This window comes from Armigeres subalbatus, chromosome 2 (genome assembly GCF_024139115.2).
Source record: "Armigeres subalbatus isolate Guangzhou_Male chromosome 2, GZ_Asu_2, whole genome shotgun sequence".
NCBI classification, from domain to species: domain Eukaryota; kingdom Metazoa; phylum Arthropoda; class Insecta; order Diptera; family Culicidae; genus Armigeres; species Armigeres subalbatus.
This window is the reverse complement of record NC_085140.1, coordinates 254,337,203-254,354,891: the sequence shown is the minus strand read 5'-3', so window position 1 is coordinate 254,354,891 and position 17,689 is coordinate 254,337,203. Positions and strand designations below refer to the sequence as shown.

Sequence of the window (17,689 nt, the reverse complement as noted above, 5' to 3'; positions counted from 1 at the left end):
CCCCGCAATTGAAGCTTATTAAAAGAAATTTATCATGGGTTGTAGCTCCCCAGTTCATAATCGTTACAGCTACCGAAAAACGTCTCTCACGATATGCTACCTATCGAGAGTGTATACAGACATGATAAGTGAGAGATTTTCTCATTCTCCTTTGAATTCAAACCCTGAGCCAGGGTCTTACACAGACTGTAAAAACAAGTATCTGGCTTGTACTTGGATGGATCTGTAATGATCCGCTGACAGCTATCTTAGGCAACAATTTTGGACTCCATCAGGTCCTGGGGTTCCCCGATTTTTCTGATACTATGTTGCTTCGCGAACGCAATTGGTCTACCAATATTGGCTCGTTTAGTCTAGTCGTTTTAGTCTCCTTTTTTATAGATGCTGTCGTCTTTCTGGAATTACTTGATACTTTTCGCTTCTTGGCATTATGCGGAAAGTCTTGGCAATTGAAATTGCTGCACAGTATACCTACTGTGCAATGCAGGTCCTTTAGGTGCAGAACCGTCTCTTAATGCAGTGATGCAGCGTTAATGCTTCGTCCATATGGTAGACTAGATCACATAATAGCTGCTGATCAATCTGTATTCGGTACTTGTATGCTACAAAATCTGGCTCCTCCTCCGCAGTCGTAGTACTGAACATTTCTGAGCTTGCTAACCACTGCTTCGAACAATCGCCAAATTCGCCTTAAACTCAGACGTCTGACTTTAATCTGCCCGATACTTTATTACTATAGATACACTTCGCTAGCCTCTTTATTTTTATGCACTCATGCTGTAATCAGTCCGTCGTTATCTGTAGTCACACCTAATTACGGGAAGCGATTTAAAATTGGAAAATCTTGTTTGTTTATGGATGTAAACAGAAAGAAGACACCAAATACCTCAACGGCGCTGACCTAAACCTTTATTTCAAGTGCACTTATCAGCAAATTTCTTTCGAATTGATATAAATTATCGCTTCTTATCTTGTGTTTACCTAACGATCTGAGTAGAGCGTGCCGCTAGTTTATTTTATACAGTGCAAAACGCTTTGCGAAATCCATGTCACATAAGACTGGTCCAAAATAGGAAGTTTTTTTTTTAGCAGACCGTTTTTCACCTTATATGACATTCTTAAGTTTAAGTATGCGAAAAACTAATCCAAAGCAGTAAGATCTTCAATTTTTATTTAAATATCAATCCAATATATTACTACCATTTAAGTTTTTAGAGCCGGTCTAGTATCGCATCACATCAACTGATACCGAACCGACCGAATACGAACCGTCTGATGGTGCGCATTCCGGTAGTTTCCAATTTCGAAGGAATTTATTCCGCTTCGGTGCACGATCCGACCGAACAACTTGAGCACTTGAATTCGCTACAAACCAACGCAGAGAAGCCTTGACTCGGTTGAAGATAAAAACGAGCCAGTCCGTAGCTGAACCATCAGCGTCAGCTGTTCTTCACAGCAGAGACAACAAAAGAGGGTCATCAAGTTACTGCGATATGTAAGTCGATGATGCTCGTGCTGGCACTCTCTCGTTGTGTTGCAGTTTGAGTGCATTGCATTGTACTCTTGGCAAGCCCCATTGATCCCGATGGAGGTAAATAGCTCAGAGTCTGTGCCCCGTTGATTGGGACTAAATCGCTAGCTTTAAGCAGTTTAGCCACCGTTTAAAGGTATTTTGTAATCATGCATATCGCAGTCAATTGTGCTTTGTGTGCTGATTGTCGATAACAATAGTTAGTAGGTCAGTTCGTTCGTCGGCTCAATTCGACACGGAACATATTCTACAGTCTTGGAAGGATTGTCTAGTTCATCGTTCGAATTCAGTGGTACCAATATGTCCGTTCTGCAATAGAAAGTGAGGCTACTATCTCATGTGAGGATTATTCACAAATCAAATTAGCAAAGGTTCTTTTTTTAATGGCCCTACATTTCAATTGGAATTTGTCTTGCTTTCCAACTTATTGTTCTAAAAGCAATTCTTTCTTCTTCTTCTTCAATGGCTCTCCATTCCAATTGGAACTTGGCCTGCTTTTCAACTTAATTTTCTTTTTAGCATTTCCTCATTATTAGTTAAAAGCTTTTCTATGATGCATGAGTATGTATCTTGTATGGCAAGTACAATGGATACGCTATGCCCAGGGTGTCAAGAAAGTTTTCAACCCGAAAACATTCTAGAACGGACCGAGAATTGAACTCGCCATTTCCGGATTGGCAATCCTACGCCTACGATCGCAAGGCTACTGGAGACCTGGGACGGGACTTGCAAAGAGGAAAAAATTTAACTTCATCTGCTTCCAGTCAACTGTTGTCACGAACTGTCAGATGCGGCTTTTTGTGTAAAAGTATTGGTATCCCAAATAGATTATGCCGCAAGATTTTTGTTTTACAAAGACTTTTTCACTTTAACGAGAATTCCAAATCATCCAGTTAGCTTATTATTAATCAGTTATAAACGTGTGTTTTGTTCCCGGTATAAAAATCCTTATGAAGATGAATTTCCTAATTCGCGAATTGGATACAATTTTACTGTGCTCAGAGGAGTTCACCCGGGGCTTAGGTGAAACAGTCAAGAAAACAGTTGAAACCCGATGGTCAACTGTGATGAAAAGAAGAACAAGTGTCAAAACAAGGGAAAAGAATCAGCGGCTTTCCACAGTTATTAATTAAATGCTTTACTATGCCTGCCATTGTATGAATATGTATCTTGTATGGGAGCACAAAGGATACACTAAATGTTCAAGGAGTCGTAAATGTTTCTCGTCCGAAAACATCCTAGATCAGACCGAGAATCGAACTCGTTATCTCCGGGTTGACAATCATTGCAAGCGTGACGCTTAGACTGACAACTACGAGCTAAGTGCCATAAAGAGCATCAGGACGGTAATCTGTCAAAAGTGCAGGTGAGCCCAGTCTCAAAACCATGTAGAATCTCTGTAGAATTTAATGGGATTTTCAGGAGAGCCTCATTCCGGACCAAGTCATCCCAAAAAGAATATTAATTAAAGCAAACAACAAATGTTTTCATACACTCTCTCGCCACATTGCAGTATAAAAATTAACAGCTCACGTTATAAAAATATGCCTAACGCTTTTAGTGCATGAGAAAACATTAGAAAAAGGGTATTGTTTGAAAGATAATTTTGGACCACGCCGATCCGAGCCGAGCCGCCGCCGCCTTTTTTAAACGCCTCCGCCGCCACCATTTTTGACCGGCGCTGGAATTTTTGACCGCGTGGCCCATGAATTTTAGGCGCGCCGGTGAAATAATTTGGTCTTGGAGGTTCATATCCCTCCCTCAATTTATTAGAAGAAAAACTCCGTTCAAACCCTTATACGTTTGAAAAATTACGGCTGCGCTGCTGAAAAAAAAAACTTGAACATTAAACCTCTTTTAACGTCACTTATTTAAAGGACGTAAAACGAATATGATAAAAAAAGAAGTTTTGCTCATATCACTTGTTTATCGCTTAATTCATGAACCTTTGGATTCTTTTAAGTATGATACATTATTATGCCAATCCAACGATCCAAATTTGATTTTTTTTTTTGGAACAAGAAACCATTACGTTCACTAGTTGAACTTCTGTGGTGGATATGTTGCCACATGTTTCAAATCTTTCAAGATTTCCCTGGAGTATATAGGTCTTATGGTTTATACGCTTAACGAAAGATCAACTCAGTCCTTTTAGAACTGAAACATGCTCTTAGTGATCATTTGAATCAAAATCGCTTTGAATTGAATGCATTTTTCATTCCAAGGAATCTAAGAATTGGAGTACAGGCCTTAAAGTCAATACATGTAACGAAAAATCTATCAGCTCCTTTTAGATATGGAACAATTTCTTAGAAATCATTGAAATCAAATTCTATTTAAATTGACTTCTGCCGTCAAAAAATGTATTCGCTTAATCGATTCTTTAAGTTTCTTCAGTTTTTCCAAAGAATCCATTTTTTACGCTTCCAACCATTTCAAAAATTAAAACAAAAATCGAAAAAATGCTACTTAATGATTTGAGTCTATTACTTCAACGTGAAGTTAAATGATTTGCAATGATATGGAAATGCTAATATCATCTTCCAAACTTAGACGTACATGTTCATGATAGAATTAGAGACGAAAGTATAGAATTGATAGTTCCGTTAGGATACGACAGCATGAAGAATGTTTTTTTTTTTATAGAAGTCGATTTGAAAGCGAGCGGAGGGCAATATTTGTGATGGCATATATCTCGCACGACCTTTCTTCTGCCAAACTCTCGTATGAAGGGTGGAAGCTGATAGATATTTAAAAAAATAATTTTTGTCAAAAAAATCATTTTGGCATTACCGCAATAATGTTTTACCCTATAAATCAATATGGTCGAAACTCAGGTGTGGTAAAATTCAAGTTATATCTGAGCTCTGGTAAAATTTTCAACAAAATTGGTTCACACGCAATCGAGATCTAGATCTCCAAAGTTGACAATTTTGTATGAAAAACGGCGAGGGGGCTTTTTATTATGCCGGTCACTGTACTTCTACGTGAAGTTTAACGATTTACAATGATATGGAAATGCTAATATCATCTTCCAAACTTAGACGTACAGGTTCTAATTCTATCAATAAATGATGAAACAATATCCATTTTTATTCTATACTGGTAAGGACGAGTCGTTTCTCATCATTCGTGAAAATTGGAGAACGATACGTTGTGTTTTTATTTGCTCGAAAGATGCAAAGGGAACGAAAAGATATTGTGATTGTATTTGAACGACGGAGGTCAGAATTTTGAGCAGAATCATAACTCTTAGTTGTTTGATCGAACTCAATACAGGAGTTACAACCCCCCCTTCCTGCAACAAAATTTTCTCGCTGCGCCACTGATTTACCAGATATTGTATCTTTTTCAAAGAAATCTTATTTTATTACTGATGACAGATATTTTGAGGTAATGTGCTATCAGATGGTGCGATACGGTGATCATCATAGCATTTCTGTCAATGACAAAACCACCATAGAACCATTTCACACAAAAGAGCTAAAAATATAAGCGAATACCTTTTTACATAACTGATACCAAACCAGAAAATCCTCCTGGTACCATTTTTAAGAAACCCTTTCCGAAAAAAATCCTTCTCGGAATTCTGGAAAATTCATTTCTGAAAACTCCCCCATCATTTATTCTTTCTACAGAAATTCTAAGGAACTACTCTTCCAGGAATTCTGAAGAATTCCCATTCGAAGAATGTTGAGAAATTTTCCCTTCCCTATTCTGTGAAATTCTTCCCCCAGGAATTCTGAGAAACTCCTTCTTCAGGAATACTGGGAAACTCATATTACAAGAGGACGGGGCTTTTCTTACTTTAGAAATTATGGGGAATTCCTTCCCAGTAGTTTGGAGGATGTTCCCGGTACCCATTTAGATATTATGGAAGAATTATCCAAAGTTTTTTGGGAAATTTGGACCACATCAGACTAGCTTTTTTCTCCAATTCCGTACAAATTCTTCCTTAGGAAGAATACTACACTCAACCTCCTCACCTTAAGCCAAGTATTTTTTTTAATTCTCTGGAAATCTTCCACCCAGATATTTCGGAGAAATTCTTCTTCAGGAATTTTGGCTTAGCACATTTTAATCCGACAAATCGAGACTGATTTGCGATTTGGGCGTAACTTATTTTGTAAACAAACATTGGAAGGCGAATTCCTGCTAAGGCAGGCATTTCCTGGAAAAACTACGGCATGTATCCGACAGACTAAGCTTTCCTCTATCAGATAAGGGAATTAGTTTTGGAGTTACGCCCAAATAGCAAATCAGTCCCGAAATGTTGAATTACCTGGGCAAAATTTTAAGTGTCTACCCAGCCAACACAAAATCGCATATGCTAGCGATTAAGTGTACAAGGTGGAGGCGATATAGGCGCATTCCTCCATTTGACTGCATGCAAAATTCACGTATATGGCATCCACTTTGTACACTTATTCGCTATGATATACGATCTTGTGTTTGCTGGGTAGTTGAAGAGCGTCAAGTGAACGGTATATGATATCCTTTTCAGTTGAACTTGGTTAGGTTGAGGTTGTGTCTCATTCTACAAATCAAAGCTGTATTAGTGTGACTACATTGTTCACAGGTACTAAACACTGCTCTACATCTTCATAAATTTCAATGGGAGGAATGGGTGGGCGACGATAGGCATAAGTACGTTGGCCATATTTGACGTTAGGCTGAATTCAAACTAACGGGCTCTTCTATTTGCAAATTTTATAATAACAGATAAACTGTAGGGACAGTAGGGACATAAATCTCTATTAAAAACATCTACTTACTTTCTTGATACTTGATGTGCTACAGTTTTTCGATGAACCTACGCCGAATGGAGTATCCTTCTCCACTGGACTCGATCCTGGGCCAATCGCTTCCAGTCGCCCTGAACATTGAGCGCCCTCAGGTCCTCTTTAACTACAAAAAGCCATCGTGTACGCGGCCTTCCACGAAGCCTGCGGCCTCTTCCGGGTTCTCTACTAAATATTATCTTCGCTTGACGTTCTTCCGGCATACCAACAACGTGACCAGCCCACCGCAGTCTCCTGTGTTGAATAGGCTTAATAATATCCAGCCCTTTATACACCTGGTACAACTCGTGATTCATACGAAAAAACATCACACGCCATGAAAACAAGCATATCGCAACGTGATACAAATCTGATCGCAATAGAATTTAAGACGTAGCCCTCATCGACAAGTTTTGATAAAACGCCTTGGTTGTTTGACATTGGGGACGTAGTTTTTCTCCGAACAGACGTGTTATAAAAGTTAAAATGCATTTGGAGCATTTTTAAAGCAATCATTCAGTATGCCCTCCCGTGTCTGATCAACTTAGTAGCAGTTTGTGATGATGCCCCTCATGGTACGCTACTTGTCGTGAGTGTATACACAGACGAAAAGTGTTGAGACAGTTCACAAACATAATTAGTTGATTCCACGCTAGGAGACAAAACGCCTGATTTATGGCAATTATAAGGAAACGACGCTTGATTGGGATGAAGTCGCTAGGGCATTTTGCTTAGCAAAATCCTTAAATATTTCATCCAAATGTGAAGAACTTCGTTTTTCGCTTTTTGCAAGCTGTCATGATGATTCGGGAGGCTATACCACATGATAAATTTATTTTGAAAAGCTCCAAACGCGCAGAGCATTGGTTCTGATGATGCATTTCAACTTGTTCTACACAGCTGTGCGGTCCGCAACACAAAATGAGCGAGAACAAAGCGAAAATCATAACTTCTCTTTGTGGGCTGCCTATCCGATTATGTTTTTTTCGCACTTGTATATAAGTCTGGGCCCTCCTTAGCCGTGCGGTAAGACGCGCGGCTACAAAGCAAGATCATGCTGAGGGTGGCTGGGCTCGATTCCCGGTGCCAGTCTAGGCAATTTTTGGATTGGAAATTTTCTCGACTTTCCTGGGCATAAAAGTATCATCATACTAGCCTCATGATATACGAATGCAAAAATGGTAACCTGGCTTAGAAACCTCGCAGTAAATAACTGGAAGTGCTTAATGAACACTAAACTGCGAGGCGGCTCTGTCCCAGTGTGGGGATGTAATGCCAATAAGAAGAAGAAGAAGAAGTTATCTATCGAGAGCGATTTCAAAGAAACACAAAGACACAAAGAATCATGATTCAAACGGATGAGCTGAATCATGCATACTTTTTGGGAGAGGATTACGGCGTGCTTAAGGATATCTTTCTGTTCATAAAATGGGTATATTTTAATTACGGACAAGCGCAACACAGGTTTATCTCACATTTGTCCTTATAATTTGCGTCAAGGCCTTATTTGTTGTGTTTTTTGAAAATCATAGAATGTTAGCTTTGATTCGCTTATTTGAAGGATCAATAGAAGTTTGTTTCACAGAAAAGATTTCATTATAATCCATATATTTTGAAGTGTGTGATCTTTAAGAAATTAATTATTATAAGTAAGATTCTTATATGCTGAAAATCTTGGTTATTTTGTTAAAATACTATGTAGCGCAATAAAATATTTTTCAAAAGAAATGAAACTATTGTTTATCGACTATTTGTTTCAATTGGAAGTCAGTGGAAAACGTTGTGTACTAATGCACAAATGTACTCCTATCAGCACGATATGTAATACAAACATGAATTGACTGATTGAACAGCTTTGGATCAATCAAATACCAAGAATGCGTGTAGCTGGGAAAAACTCGAACACTTACCAGCACCAAGCCTCTTTCCAGCGCAGTCATGCGATCTCCGCTGCACGGAAACGGTGTGCGCTTCCATTCCTTTGCCAACATCTGGCGCAACAATGCAACCGACGTCGATTGGCAGCGTGCGATGCTGCTGCAGCAGGTTGCTCAATGTTTTCTAATAGCACGTGCTTTTTCCCTATAAGTGCATCGCGTTTGCCGAGTTGCCTGCTGGCTGCAAATGTCTGTCTGATTACAAGAGCTTTCACTTTTGTTCCTAACTGGGTATGGCTGCACCCGCCGTCGTCGGTCGCCGTACTGTACGTGCGGTGCACAAACTTCACTCGCTTAACCGGTTAAATGATGCTCTCGTAAAGTGTAGAAACAGGTGAACTAATCTAACATAACTTTCGTTTTCTGCTCTTATTTCCCGCGCACACACAGGGAGGAGGTGAAAAACCATACCGTGAAATGGCGGCAAAAGTTCGAGTTTCCCTGCAAGATGACATCGAATGCGTCCACCGGCGTGCTGGATCCCTGCACGGTGCGGATATCGATACGAAAGGAGATCAAGGGTGGTAGGAGTTTTCAGGTATGGAACGAATTAAGTTTGATATAGAATATATTGAATGTTGATATTCGATTTTGTCATTACAGAAATTAGGATTTATCGATTTAAATTTAGCTGAATTTGCTGGTTCCGGTCTGACGTCCAGGAAGTGTCTCTTGGAGGGATATGATACCCGGCATCGGCAGGATAATTCTATGCTGAATGTGTCGTTAGGAATGCACATGATTCAGGGTGATATTTTGTTCAAAGTGTAAGTCTCGGTGGTGCTAAAAATAAAAATCAGCAAGTTGATTATGTTTTCATATTGTGTTCTGCAGTCCTTCGCCAAGCCCAAAGTCAAAAGCGCTTCCCCAGGAAAACTTAGGACTTGGCCTACAGCCACCGGCGTCTGTGGTGGTCCCTCCTGCGGCGGTAGCACCAGCGGTGACTGCCAACCGCGTACCAACCAAAGATGACTCATCGATAGCATCCGGTTCGTCCGGATTCGATTCGCTGACTAAGAAGAAAACCCCATTGTTTGCCACTGCGGGTAAGTTTCAAGTAAAATAATCAATCCTTTCTTCCATTCACATATGTTTTTGTTCGTCCTTTCAGACTATCAGCAGTCCATCGAGTTGGATCCGCAGTCCTTCCTAGTGACCGATTCCGGTATTTCCGAATCTTCCGAGCCGCCATCGTCCCTGCTGGACTCGTCTGTTGCATCCCAGGCGACACTTCCTTCTCTTATAGGAACCAGCTGTAACGCCCAAAATGTCGTCAGTTCAACGAATACGGTGACAAACACAGCTACAGCAGGAACCACAGTTCCCGGTGGTATAGAAATGGGTCATTCCCGAAACTCCAGTAACACTAGTCAAGTATGTCAATGATATGTGATTTGAACAGCAGACAATACACGGCGCCTTCTGATCGTATAGCAGCCACATGCCTGATGGGTTTCTTGTTATGTACACTGGCCGGCATAATAAACTGCTCACTTGCCGTTTTTACATATAAAATGGTTAACTTTGGAGCTCTAGATCTCGGTCGCCCGTGAACTATATTGTTCGACTATATTAACAATTCACAAAACAAAAAAATTCCAAACATCTTGAAAACTAAAACTTTTAGTGTACAGCCAACTTTTTTTGTTTCGCCATGCTGAGCATGTCATCAGTCTACAACATATAGAATTCAAGATATTCGAGAAACACATTTTAGCCAAAAAAAATGTTTTGGTATTACCGCCATATCGTTTCACGGGTACCCGAGATCTAGAGCTCCAAGGCTGACCATTTTGTATGTAAAACGACAAGTGGGTACTTCATTATGCCGGCCACTGTGCATAAACATGATATTTACTGACATACGATCACAAGTGCCATAACCGGCGGCACAATGTGTTTAACTGACACCGCATACTCGTTCAATTCCAGATGTCCAAAGGATCCGGTTACAGTAGTTTTTCCCACAGTCAACACTCGAGGCAGAGCTCCGAGGGCGACTCTGGACATCAAAGGTAGGTCGTCTGTCGTCGGAATTTGAAATCACTCTCTTCTTCTCCTGTTCCTTGATACTGCAAAACTTTTCTCTCCACGAACACTGTTCAGATTCTTATTCGGTCTTTTGTTTGGTTTTACACTTTGTTCTGTTTTTTTTTCTATCTTACGATGTATAGTTTTGTCCCACTTTACTCTGTTACTACTATTTTTATTTGGATTTTATTTAAAACGAAATTCTGTTCCGCTAGATTTAAACTATTTTGGCTGACGTGCGGAAGCATTTAATTAGAAAAAAAATGTGAAAAGCTGCTTCTTGCAGTTTACAAACTTGTACATGGTCTGCTATAAATACATATAAAATAGATTTGCTATTGCTAAATAATTAAAATTCCATCATTGATAAATCGTGCATTTCCTAATAAAAGCTAGATAGAAAGGTTGGTACGCACCATCGAAATAAACTAGTGTTTGCCAGTTACAGTAACATTTGTTCGTTTACCTCTTTCCTGTTACAATAATATGCGAATCCCAACTGCACATGCGAGGGAACAATTATAATTGATGTTTTCCTTCGTTGTCCACCAATGAGCAACTTATAACCGTTGTACATGATTAGGTTGCAGTGGATACTATGGAAATCGGAACCGAAAATTCATTCCCATCATTTTGAAACATCCTTTTCCTTCACATCCTCATTTAACCCCTCTATTTCAATGTTCCTAATACGTGGTTTAATGTGCTTTATAATCAATAATAAATGGACAAACTTACTTTAAAGCACCTTTACTAATATTACAAATCGAGTTTCATCAAATACCATTATTAATTTTAAAGAGATGACTTAACTGTGCAATATTTTTGTATGCTTCTTTTATTTATTCTAAAATTTAAACATTTTCCTCGGGAATTCATATTTCAAATTTGTTGTCTGCGCAAACGCTTCCGGTTCATTTTTCAATAATTTACATGATGCTTTTTTCGCGTCTCACTTCTCAATCTTCAATGAGTAAATGAAAAACGAGAAAATAATAAGTGAGAAATGAAATGTGAGAATTAAGACGTTTCACTTCTCACTTCTTATTTTTCACACATGTGACGAAACAAGGAAGAAATGGAAAGTGAGAAGTGAGTTGTCTCACATCGCACTTCATACTTCTCTTAGTGAAGATTAAGTGTAACAAGTAAGATGTAACAAGAAATGAAATATTAGTAGACATCTCACATCTCACTTCATTCTTCTCTTAATGAGGAATAAGTGAAAAGTGAGAAATAAGATGTCTTATCTATCACTTCTCACTCATTACTGCCTTTTACTCTACTCATTTCCTGCGTTTCACTACGCATTTCTTATAGCCTATTCAGATTGGGCTATTTATGACTTTGTTAAGTGAGAGGGTATCCAATTATTACGAGGTGTTCAGACTGCAGCAAGATAATATAGCTTGACGTTTCCATGTTTCCTCATTTGCACGCTAATACAGGGTTGAATTCAAGGAGAGTTTTAAAATTTAATTTGCGAAATCAAGCATTTGTGTGGCGACAATCGAACATTTTTTTCTGAACAAAGTTTCTACGAAAAAAAATATAAAAAAAAATATGAAAAGGGATTTTCGAAGAATATTTGAAGCTCTCTTTTGGGAATTCTCACAAATAAATAAAAAAAGGACGATTGGACCAATTTTCAAGAAATATTATCGAACTAAAATGTATTTCCACCAGTATCTCCATGTATGAAGGGCAACTCAGCAATTTTTTTTTTTTCAAAAATGGAAACTGAACCATTGCGTTCTACTCGACAATCAATGATACAGCTTCTAACAAAATCGAATCGTGTCAATGTGATATAATTTAAACTGGATGTTGGATGAATATGTATAAATTATATGTATAAACCCATTCAAATCGTACAGTTGTCCCACGTGAAAAATGTTGAAATCCAAAGTATATTAAGCCATTCAAGGAGCAGAATTGAAACAATTTATGAAATCATGTTTATTCATGAAATATATTCGTTTTACAACCATTTCTACGGCCCTTGAACTTTGAAAATTTATTCGATTTGTTCTATTAAATCTAGGTTTAAGTTAAATACTTCATGTTAATTCTAGAGAGCATCTGTTTTTAAACAATTCATGTTGAATAAGTGGAGAATAAATAATTATCATCATTATTTTTCATCATATAAAATGCTTTCCACAAAACCATCACAATCCGAGTTATTCTTCAGCGCTCAGAAGATTTCCATCTAACATGCATTCGACCCTGCTGCGACAGAAAGAGCATGACTGTCAACTACGAAACGAAATGAAAACAGAGAGAATTTTCTCTCTGGCAAAGAGAGCGTGACGCTTGTCAGTTTTGTTTTGTTGAATTTCTCCCTGCATTCCAGTTAGAACGAAAGCTCTCTCGTAATAATTGTTCGTAATAAATTCTTTTTAGTGGGTATCTTTTGACAGCGCAAAATGTATGGAATATTACGTAAATAATGACATCATAAAGCGTATTTACCCTGAAACGCCAATTATTATGTCATTAATGGCGTAATCTGAATAGGCTATTACTTTCATTGTGAGTAGCGAGACGCAAGAAATGATAAGTGAGAAATGATACGTATCATTTTTCACGTCTCATTCTTTATTTCTCGCTTAACTTTTCAAAAGGACCTAGATAACATTTTTTTCATGAATTAATTTGAATACTGCAATCAGTAGTTTTTATCTTGTTCTGTTGATTGCGCTATTCAAATTAATTCATAAAAAAATGTTACTTAGGTCCTTTTGAAAAGTCATGCGAGATTTCTTACTTCTTATTTTCACTTCCCACTATGAAAAGATAGAAGTGTGAAGTGCCAAATTAAGAATGCAAAGTGAGACGTCTCATTTCTCATTTTTTATTCACATCTCATTTCGCATTTCTCATTTCGTGCGTTTTTTTTTCACAGTGAGAGTTGAAAAGTTACAAGTGAGAAGTGAGAAATCTTACCTTAATCTGCAGTCGCCTATTCTGTCAATCGACCTTTTTGGTCGAATATTTTTCTTGGTCATAAAACTTGTTCAGCAAAACGATTTTTTTGATCAAATGACCCGTTCGGCTAACGACATTTACGGCCGTATGATCCTTTGGCCAAATGGCATTTTCGGCTGTATTATCTTTTCGGCCAAACAACTTTTTCGTCTAAATATCCAATAACCAAACGACAATTTCTGGCGAATAACCAGTTGTGTTTGCTTGACTCCCAAATGTGGTAATTCATTGGTGAACTCCTCCAAATATTGATCGATGTGTTGCTCTTGATTTTTTTTCCAAAGGATCATTAGAAAAGTCCTTCAGACATTCCCCAGAATCTTTTCCAGGAACTTCTTCAGTAACCACTTAGTGCTTAGGAATCCTTCTTGATGTTTTCCAGAAATTTTACGGGGTTTATTTTTTCAGAAATTCCAACGGAAATGCTTCCTGATATTTTACCGAGAATTCTTCTGGAGCAAAAAACACCAAAAGAAAAAAAAAGCCTCCCGGGAATTACTGTTGACATTCCTCCAATAACAGCTCCAGGATTTCCTCCAAGAATAGTTCCAGGAGTTCATTCAGGAAATTCTTCGGAAATATTTCTAGAAGTTTCTCAATTCCTCCAGTAACTCCGCCAGGCATTCTGCAGACTTTCCTCCATCGGGGATTTCTTCAGAGTTTCATCCTGAAAATCCTTCGTAAATTACTCCCGAATTTCTTCATGATTTTTTGTTGTTTTCCATTTGATGATTTCGCCGACAATTCCTTTGGATTTTTTTCGGGAATTCCTTCAAAAGATGTTTGAAATTTTTTTTTCAAAATTTCTGCTTCGGGAAGGAATACTGGACAAAATGTCTTCCTTTAAAGATTTTTTTGTGTAATTTTGTTCCGGAAAACATATTTTCGGGGGTTCCGGAGAAATCCATTCCAAAAGCATTCCAGGGAGATTTGCTTTCTAAACAAATTTCATGAAGAATTGCTTTCCGGATGAATCCACGGAGGATTTTCGTTCCGGAATTTTTTTCCTTGGTGGAGTTGCTGAATGCATTCCTTTCCGATGGATTGTCGATGGATTCGTAGCAAATCCAGAAAAATCTCGAATGTCTGGAAGAACTCCCGAATAAGGAGGATGAATTCACTTAATAAAGGTCAACTCTACCAAAGAACTCATATTGTTTGCAATCTCTAACTATTTCAAAAATTCAAAAACAAAAAAATGAAAATAATGCAGTGTGGTCTAACGGTGGTTCAAAATTGAGATGTAGGCCAAAATTAAATTGAAGAACATTTTTAATTTTTTTTTATTTTTTTTTAAGAGCGTCAAAACATATATTTCTTTTGGGAAGTTCTACTTGAACGAGTTAAAGAATCGATTAGCCAAAAAAAACGGTTACCGTCGTGCAGGGCTTCACTTGACACCGGAGACAACATTGGATTTGATTGACAACATTGGATTTGATTGATTGGATTGATTTTCTAAAAAAAAAAAATACCAAATTCCAAAATTTTCATCCAACTATCAACAAAACACCTGAATGGTGATAATGGCAATAAAATAGTACTTTACGTTATACATAATTCTTTTTTCAAAATGTCAAAATGCCCCCGATTTGTCTAAAGAAACCCCGCATGACGGTAATGGGAAAGAAAGTCCGAAGAATTCTCGAAGTTTTTCGAATTTCAGGAAGAGTTTTAGAAAGAATTATTGAGCCAATTCCTGGAGAAAATCTTAAATATATTTTGGAAGAATGTATTGGAGGATGTATTTCAGAAGAATTCTCAGAAGAAATTCCTGAAAAAAATCTTAGAAGAGTTCTCGGAGGCATCTGAAAAAAAAAATCCGAAAATAATCCAAAGCAAATCCAATCTTGATTTTCATAAGACATTCTGGAGAAATGGAACTTTCCGAATAAATCATTATTAATATTATGTATTAATAATAATAAATTCTCGATATGATTGCATAATAATTCCATGATTGTATAATATTACACCGAAAACTGTTTAGCGGAAATCATTTTCGCGGTTGAATAACATTTAGCGGTTTGTAACTTTTCGCGGTACGACATTTGGCGGTTTGTACCTTTTCGCCGAATGACTTTTGGGGGATTGTACCATGATGCATCCATTTAAGGAAGGCGTTACTCCTCCCTTCGTCTTATACCCCTCCCCTCCCCGTCTTATACCGTTACCCCTCCCTTCGCCTTATACCGGGCAGACGCGTTCTTTTAAAGAAGGCATTTTCAACTCCTTTCTCCTTATACCGGGCAGACGTGTTCTATTAAAGAAGAAACTATCAACTCCTTTCGCCTTATATCGGGCAGACGTGTTCTATTAAAGAAGAAATTATCAACTCCTTTCGCCCTATACCGGGCAGATGCGTCCATTTAAAGAGGCGTCACTCGTCCCTTCGCCTTATACCGGTCAGACGTATTATTTTGAAGAAGGCATTACTTCTTCCGCCTAATACCGGACAGATGCATTCATTTAAAGAAGGCGTTACTCTTCTTTTCACCTTATACCGGGCAGACGCGTTTTCTTAAAGAAGGAATTTTCAACTCCTTTCGCTTTATACCAGGCAGATGCATTCATTTAAAGAAGGCGCACGCATACCAGGAATGACAATATTATGAAACTAAGATGAACCTCCGATCTGTTTTCACAGGGTTCTAGTACTAATCATCCCCTTTCAGGAAAGCATGCGATCAAAATATTCTATCGGTGAAAATTTAAGAAAATTTGAATTCAAGATTTTGCAGGGGTTAGATATAGGTTGAGATAAGAAAAAATTGTCGAAATTCAATTTAGTATAATTTTTCGTGAAATAACTTAGTGTTATCCGATTGGTTTGAAAAGGGTGGTATTCATCATCCCCATTATTTCCTATTGATTCCTACGTCGGACTATGGGCTTGAAAGTTATGGCCAAAATAATAATGTATAGAAAAATCACTTTTCTAGCATCTATACTCATCCGATGTACTCGAAACAAATTGCGTTCGACGTGAAATTTTAAAATGGGTATAAACGGATTCAAAAATAAGGACCTATCTACCTATCAGTGATATTTTGGACCTCTCTCGTATGCTTTCTAACTCTTACAAAGGCACGAGAACGGCATCATCACCGCTATGTGGCGAGCTTTACACTGACCGAGACCCTGCAAATATATAATATTAGCTTTCATATTTTGAAAACGATAACTACTAGAGAAAGAGGGAATACATTTAAAACACTTTAATATCCAATACTTTCAACTGCAATGATCTATGGGTTGGGAGAGCTTTGCATATAACGGAAATGTCCACAAACAGTAACTCAACCATATTCTACGAATATCAAATGCTAATGCTGTTAATTCAGTTATTATAATACGGATATACTGCCGTTCTACGCATAATTGTCCCATGTACATAGGAAATCCCAGCAAACAATAACAACATGGTTGAGGTATTTATCGACCTATCAACACAATTCAGACCGATTTAGTCACAGCAACTTTCATATAAATTAATAAAGTCGTGTCATTGTAACTTACCAATGGCGAGTATCATTTATTAACATCCAGTTATGATATATGTATGTATGTAATTACCTCTTACTCTGGTTTTGATTAGATTTTCAGGACTGTAAGACTCACTGACTAATCATTATCAGTCGCCAGGTGCCATAGAAATGTGAAATCAGTAATTGCCAAATTTGCTTACCAAATGAAAAAAATATAAGCAACAACGGTCATAACATTTCTGTTGTGAATGCAACTTGTGTTCAAAAATCATAAAATTGCATTCTTGTCGAATCTGGAATCGACTGATGGATAGTCAGATATAATTATTATCTTGAAAATGTCTAAATAGTCATCGATTCCATATTAACATAATTTCGTTCGTTAGCAATTTGGTCATATTCCCTGAACCAATTGTCACAATTCCGGAGCACCGAAAACCTGTTACATAGTGGCTATTAAATCTCACGGTCTAGAAAATCTCTACGTAGTCATCGTTTTAGGGGCAAGCCAAAGTAAATGCGATGCGACGCGACTCACATAAAAGAATAACAAGCATTATCAATGAGCTGTCAAATTGCACTGTCGCTCTGGCTTGCCCCTTAAACAAAATCAAAAATACGATACCCAATCCATATTTGCATGGTTCCGATTGATTCCAAAACTAACCAATTCCCCCAACATATTCTAAGGAAGTCAGTCCACATTAAGATCCTGAAAATCTATATCTATATAGTCTTGAACAACAACTTTGCATGATTTCGATTATCAATTCGTTCATATTCCCTTAATTAATTACACGGAAATGACCATATATCTGAGTATTCCTTGCGGATTATGGAAATATAGCCCGCATTGGACTAGTGCTAGTTCTTGAAGAAGGCATACACAATATTCAAAGCTTACGTCTCAAATAATAAAAAATATCAGTT

The 17,689-nt window shown here is 37.8% G+C and overlaps 1 protein-coding gene across 7 annotated transcripts in view; it reads left to right on the top strand.

Annotated features, from left to right (window-relative positions):
* Window positions 1-17,689, top strand: part of LOC134212092 (uncharacterized) — a 272,835-nt gene that overhangs the window by 214,797 nt on the left and 40,349 nt on the right. For all 7 annotated transcript variants that reach the window (XM_062689614.1, XM_062689615.1, XM_062689620.1 and 4 more), the window contains 5 exons: window positions 8,640-8,787; window positions 8,853-9,016; window positions 9,084-9,295; window positions 9,361-9,623; window positions 10,182-10,264. In XM_062689614.1, the coding sequence (XP_062545598.1) occupies window positions 8,640-8,787; window positions 8,853-9,016; window positions 9,084-9,295; window positions 9,361-9,623; window positions 10,182-10,264 (870 nt within the window). The remainder of the gene's footprint in view (window positions 1-8,639; window positions 8,788-8,852; window positions 9,017-9,083; window positions 9,296-9,360; window positions 9,624-10,181; window positions 10,265-17,689) is intronic.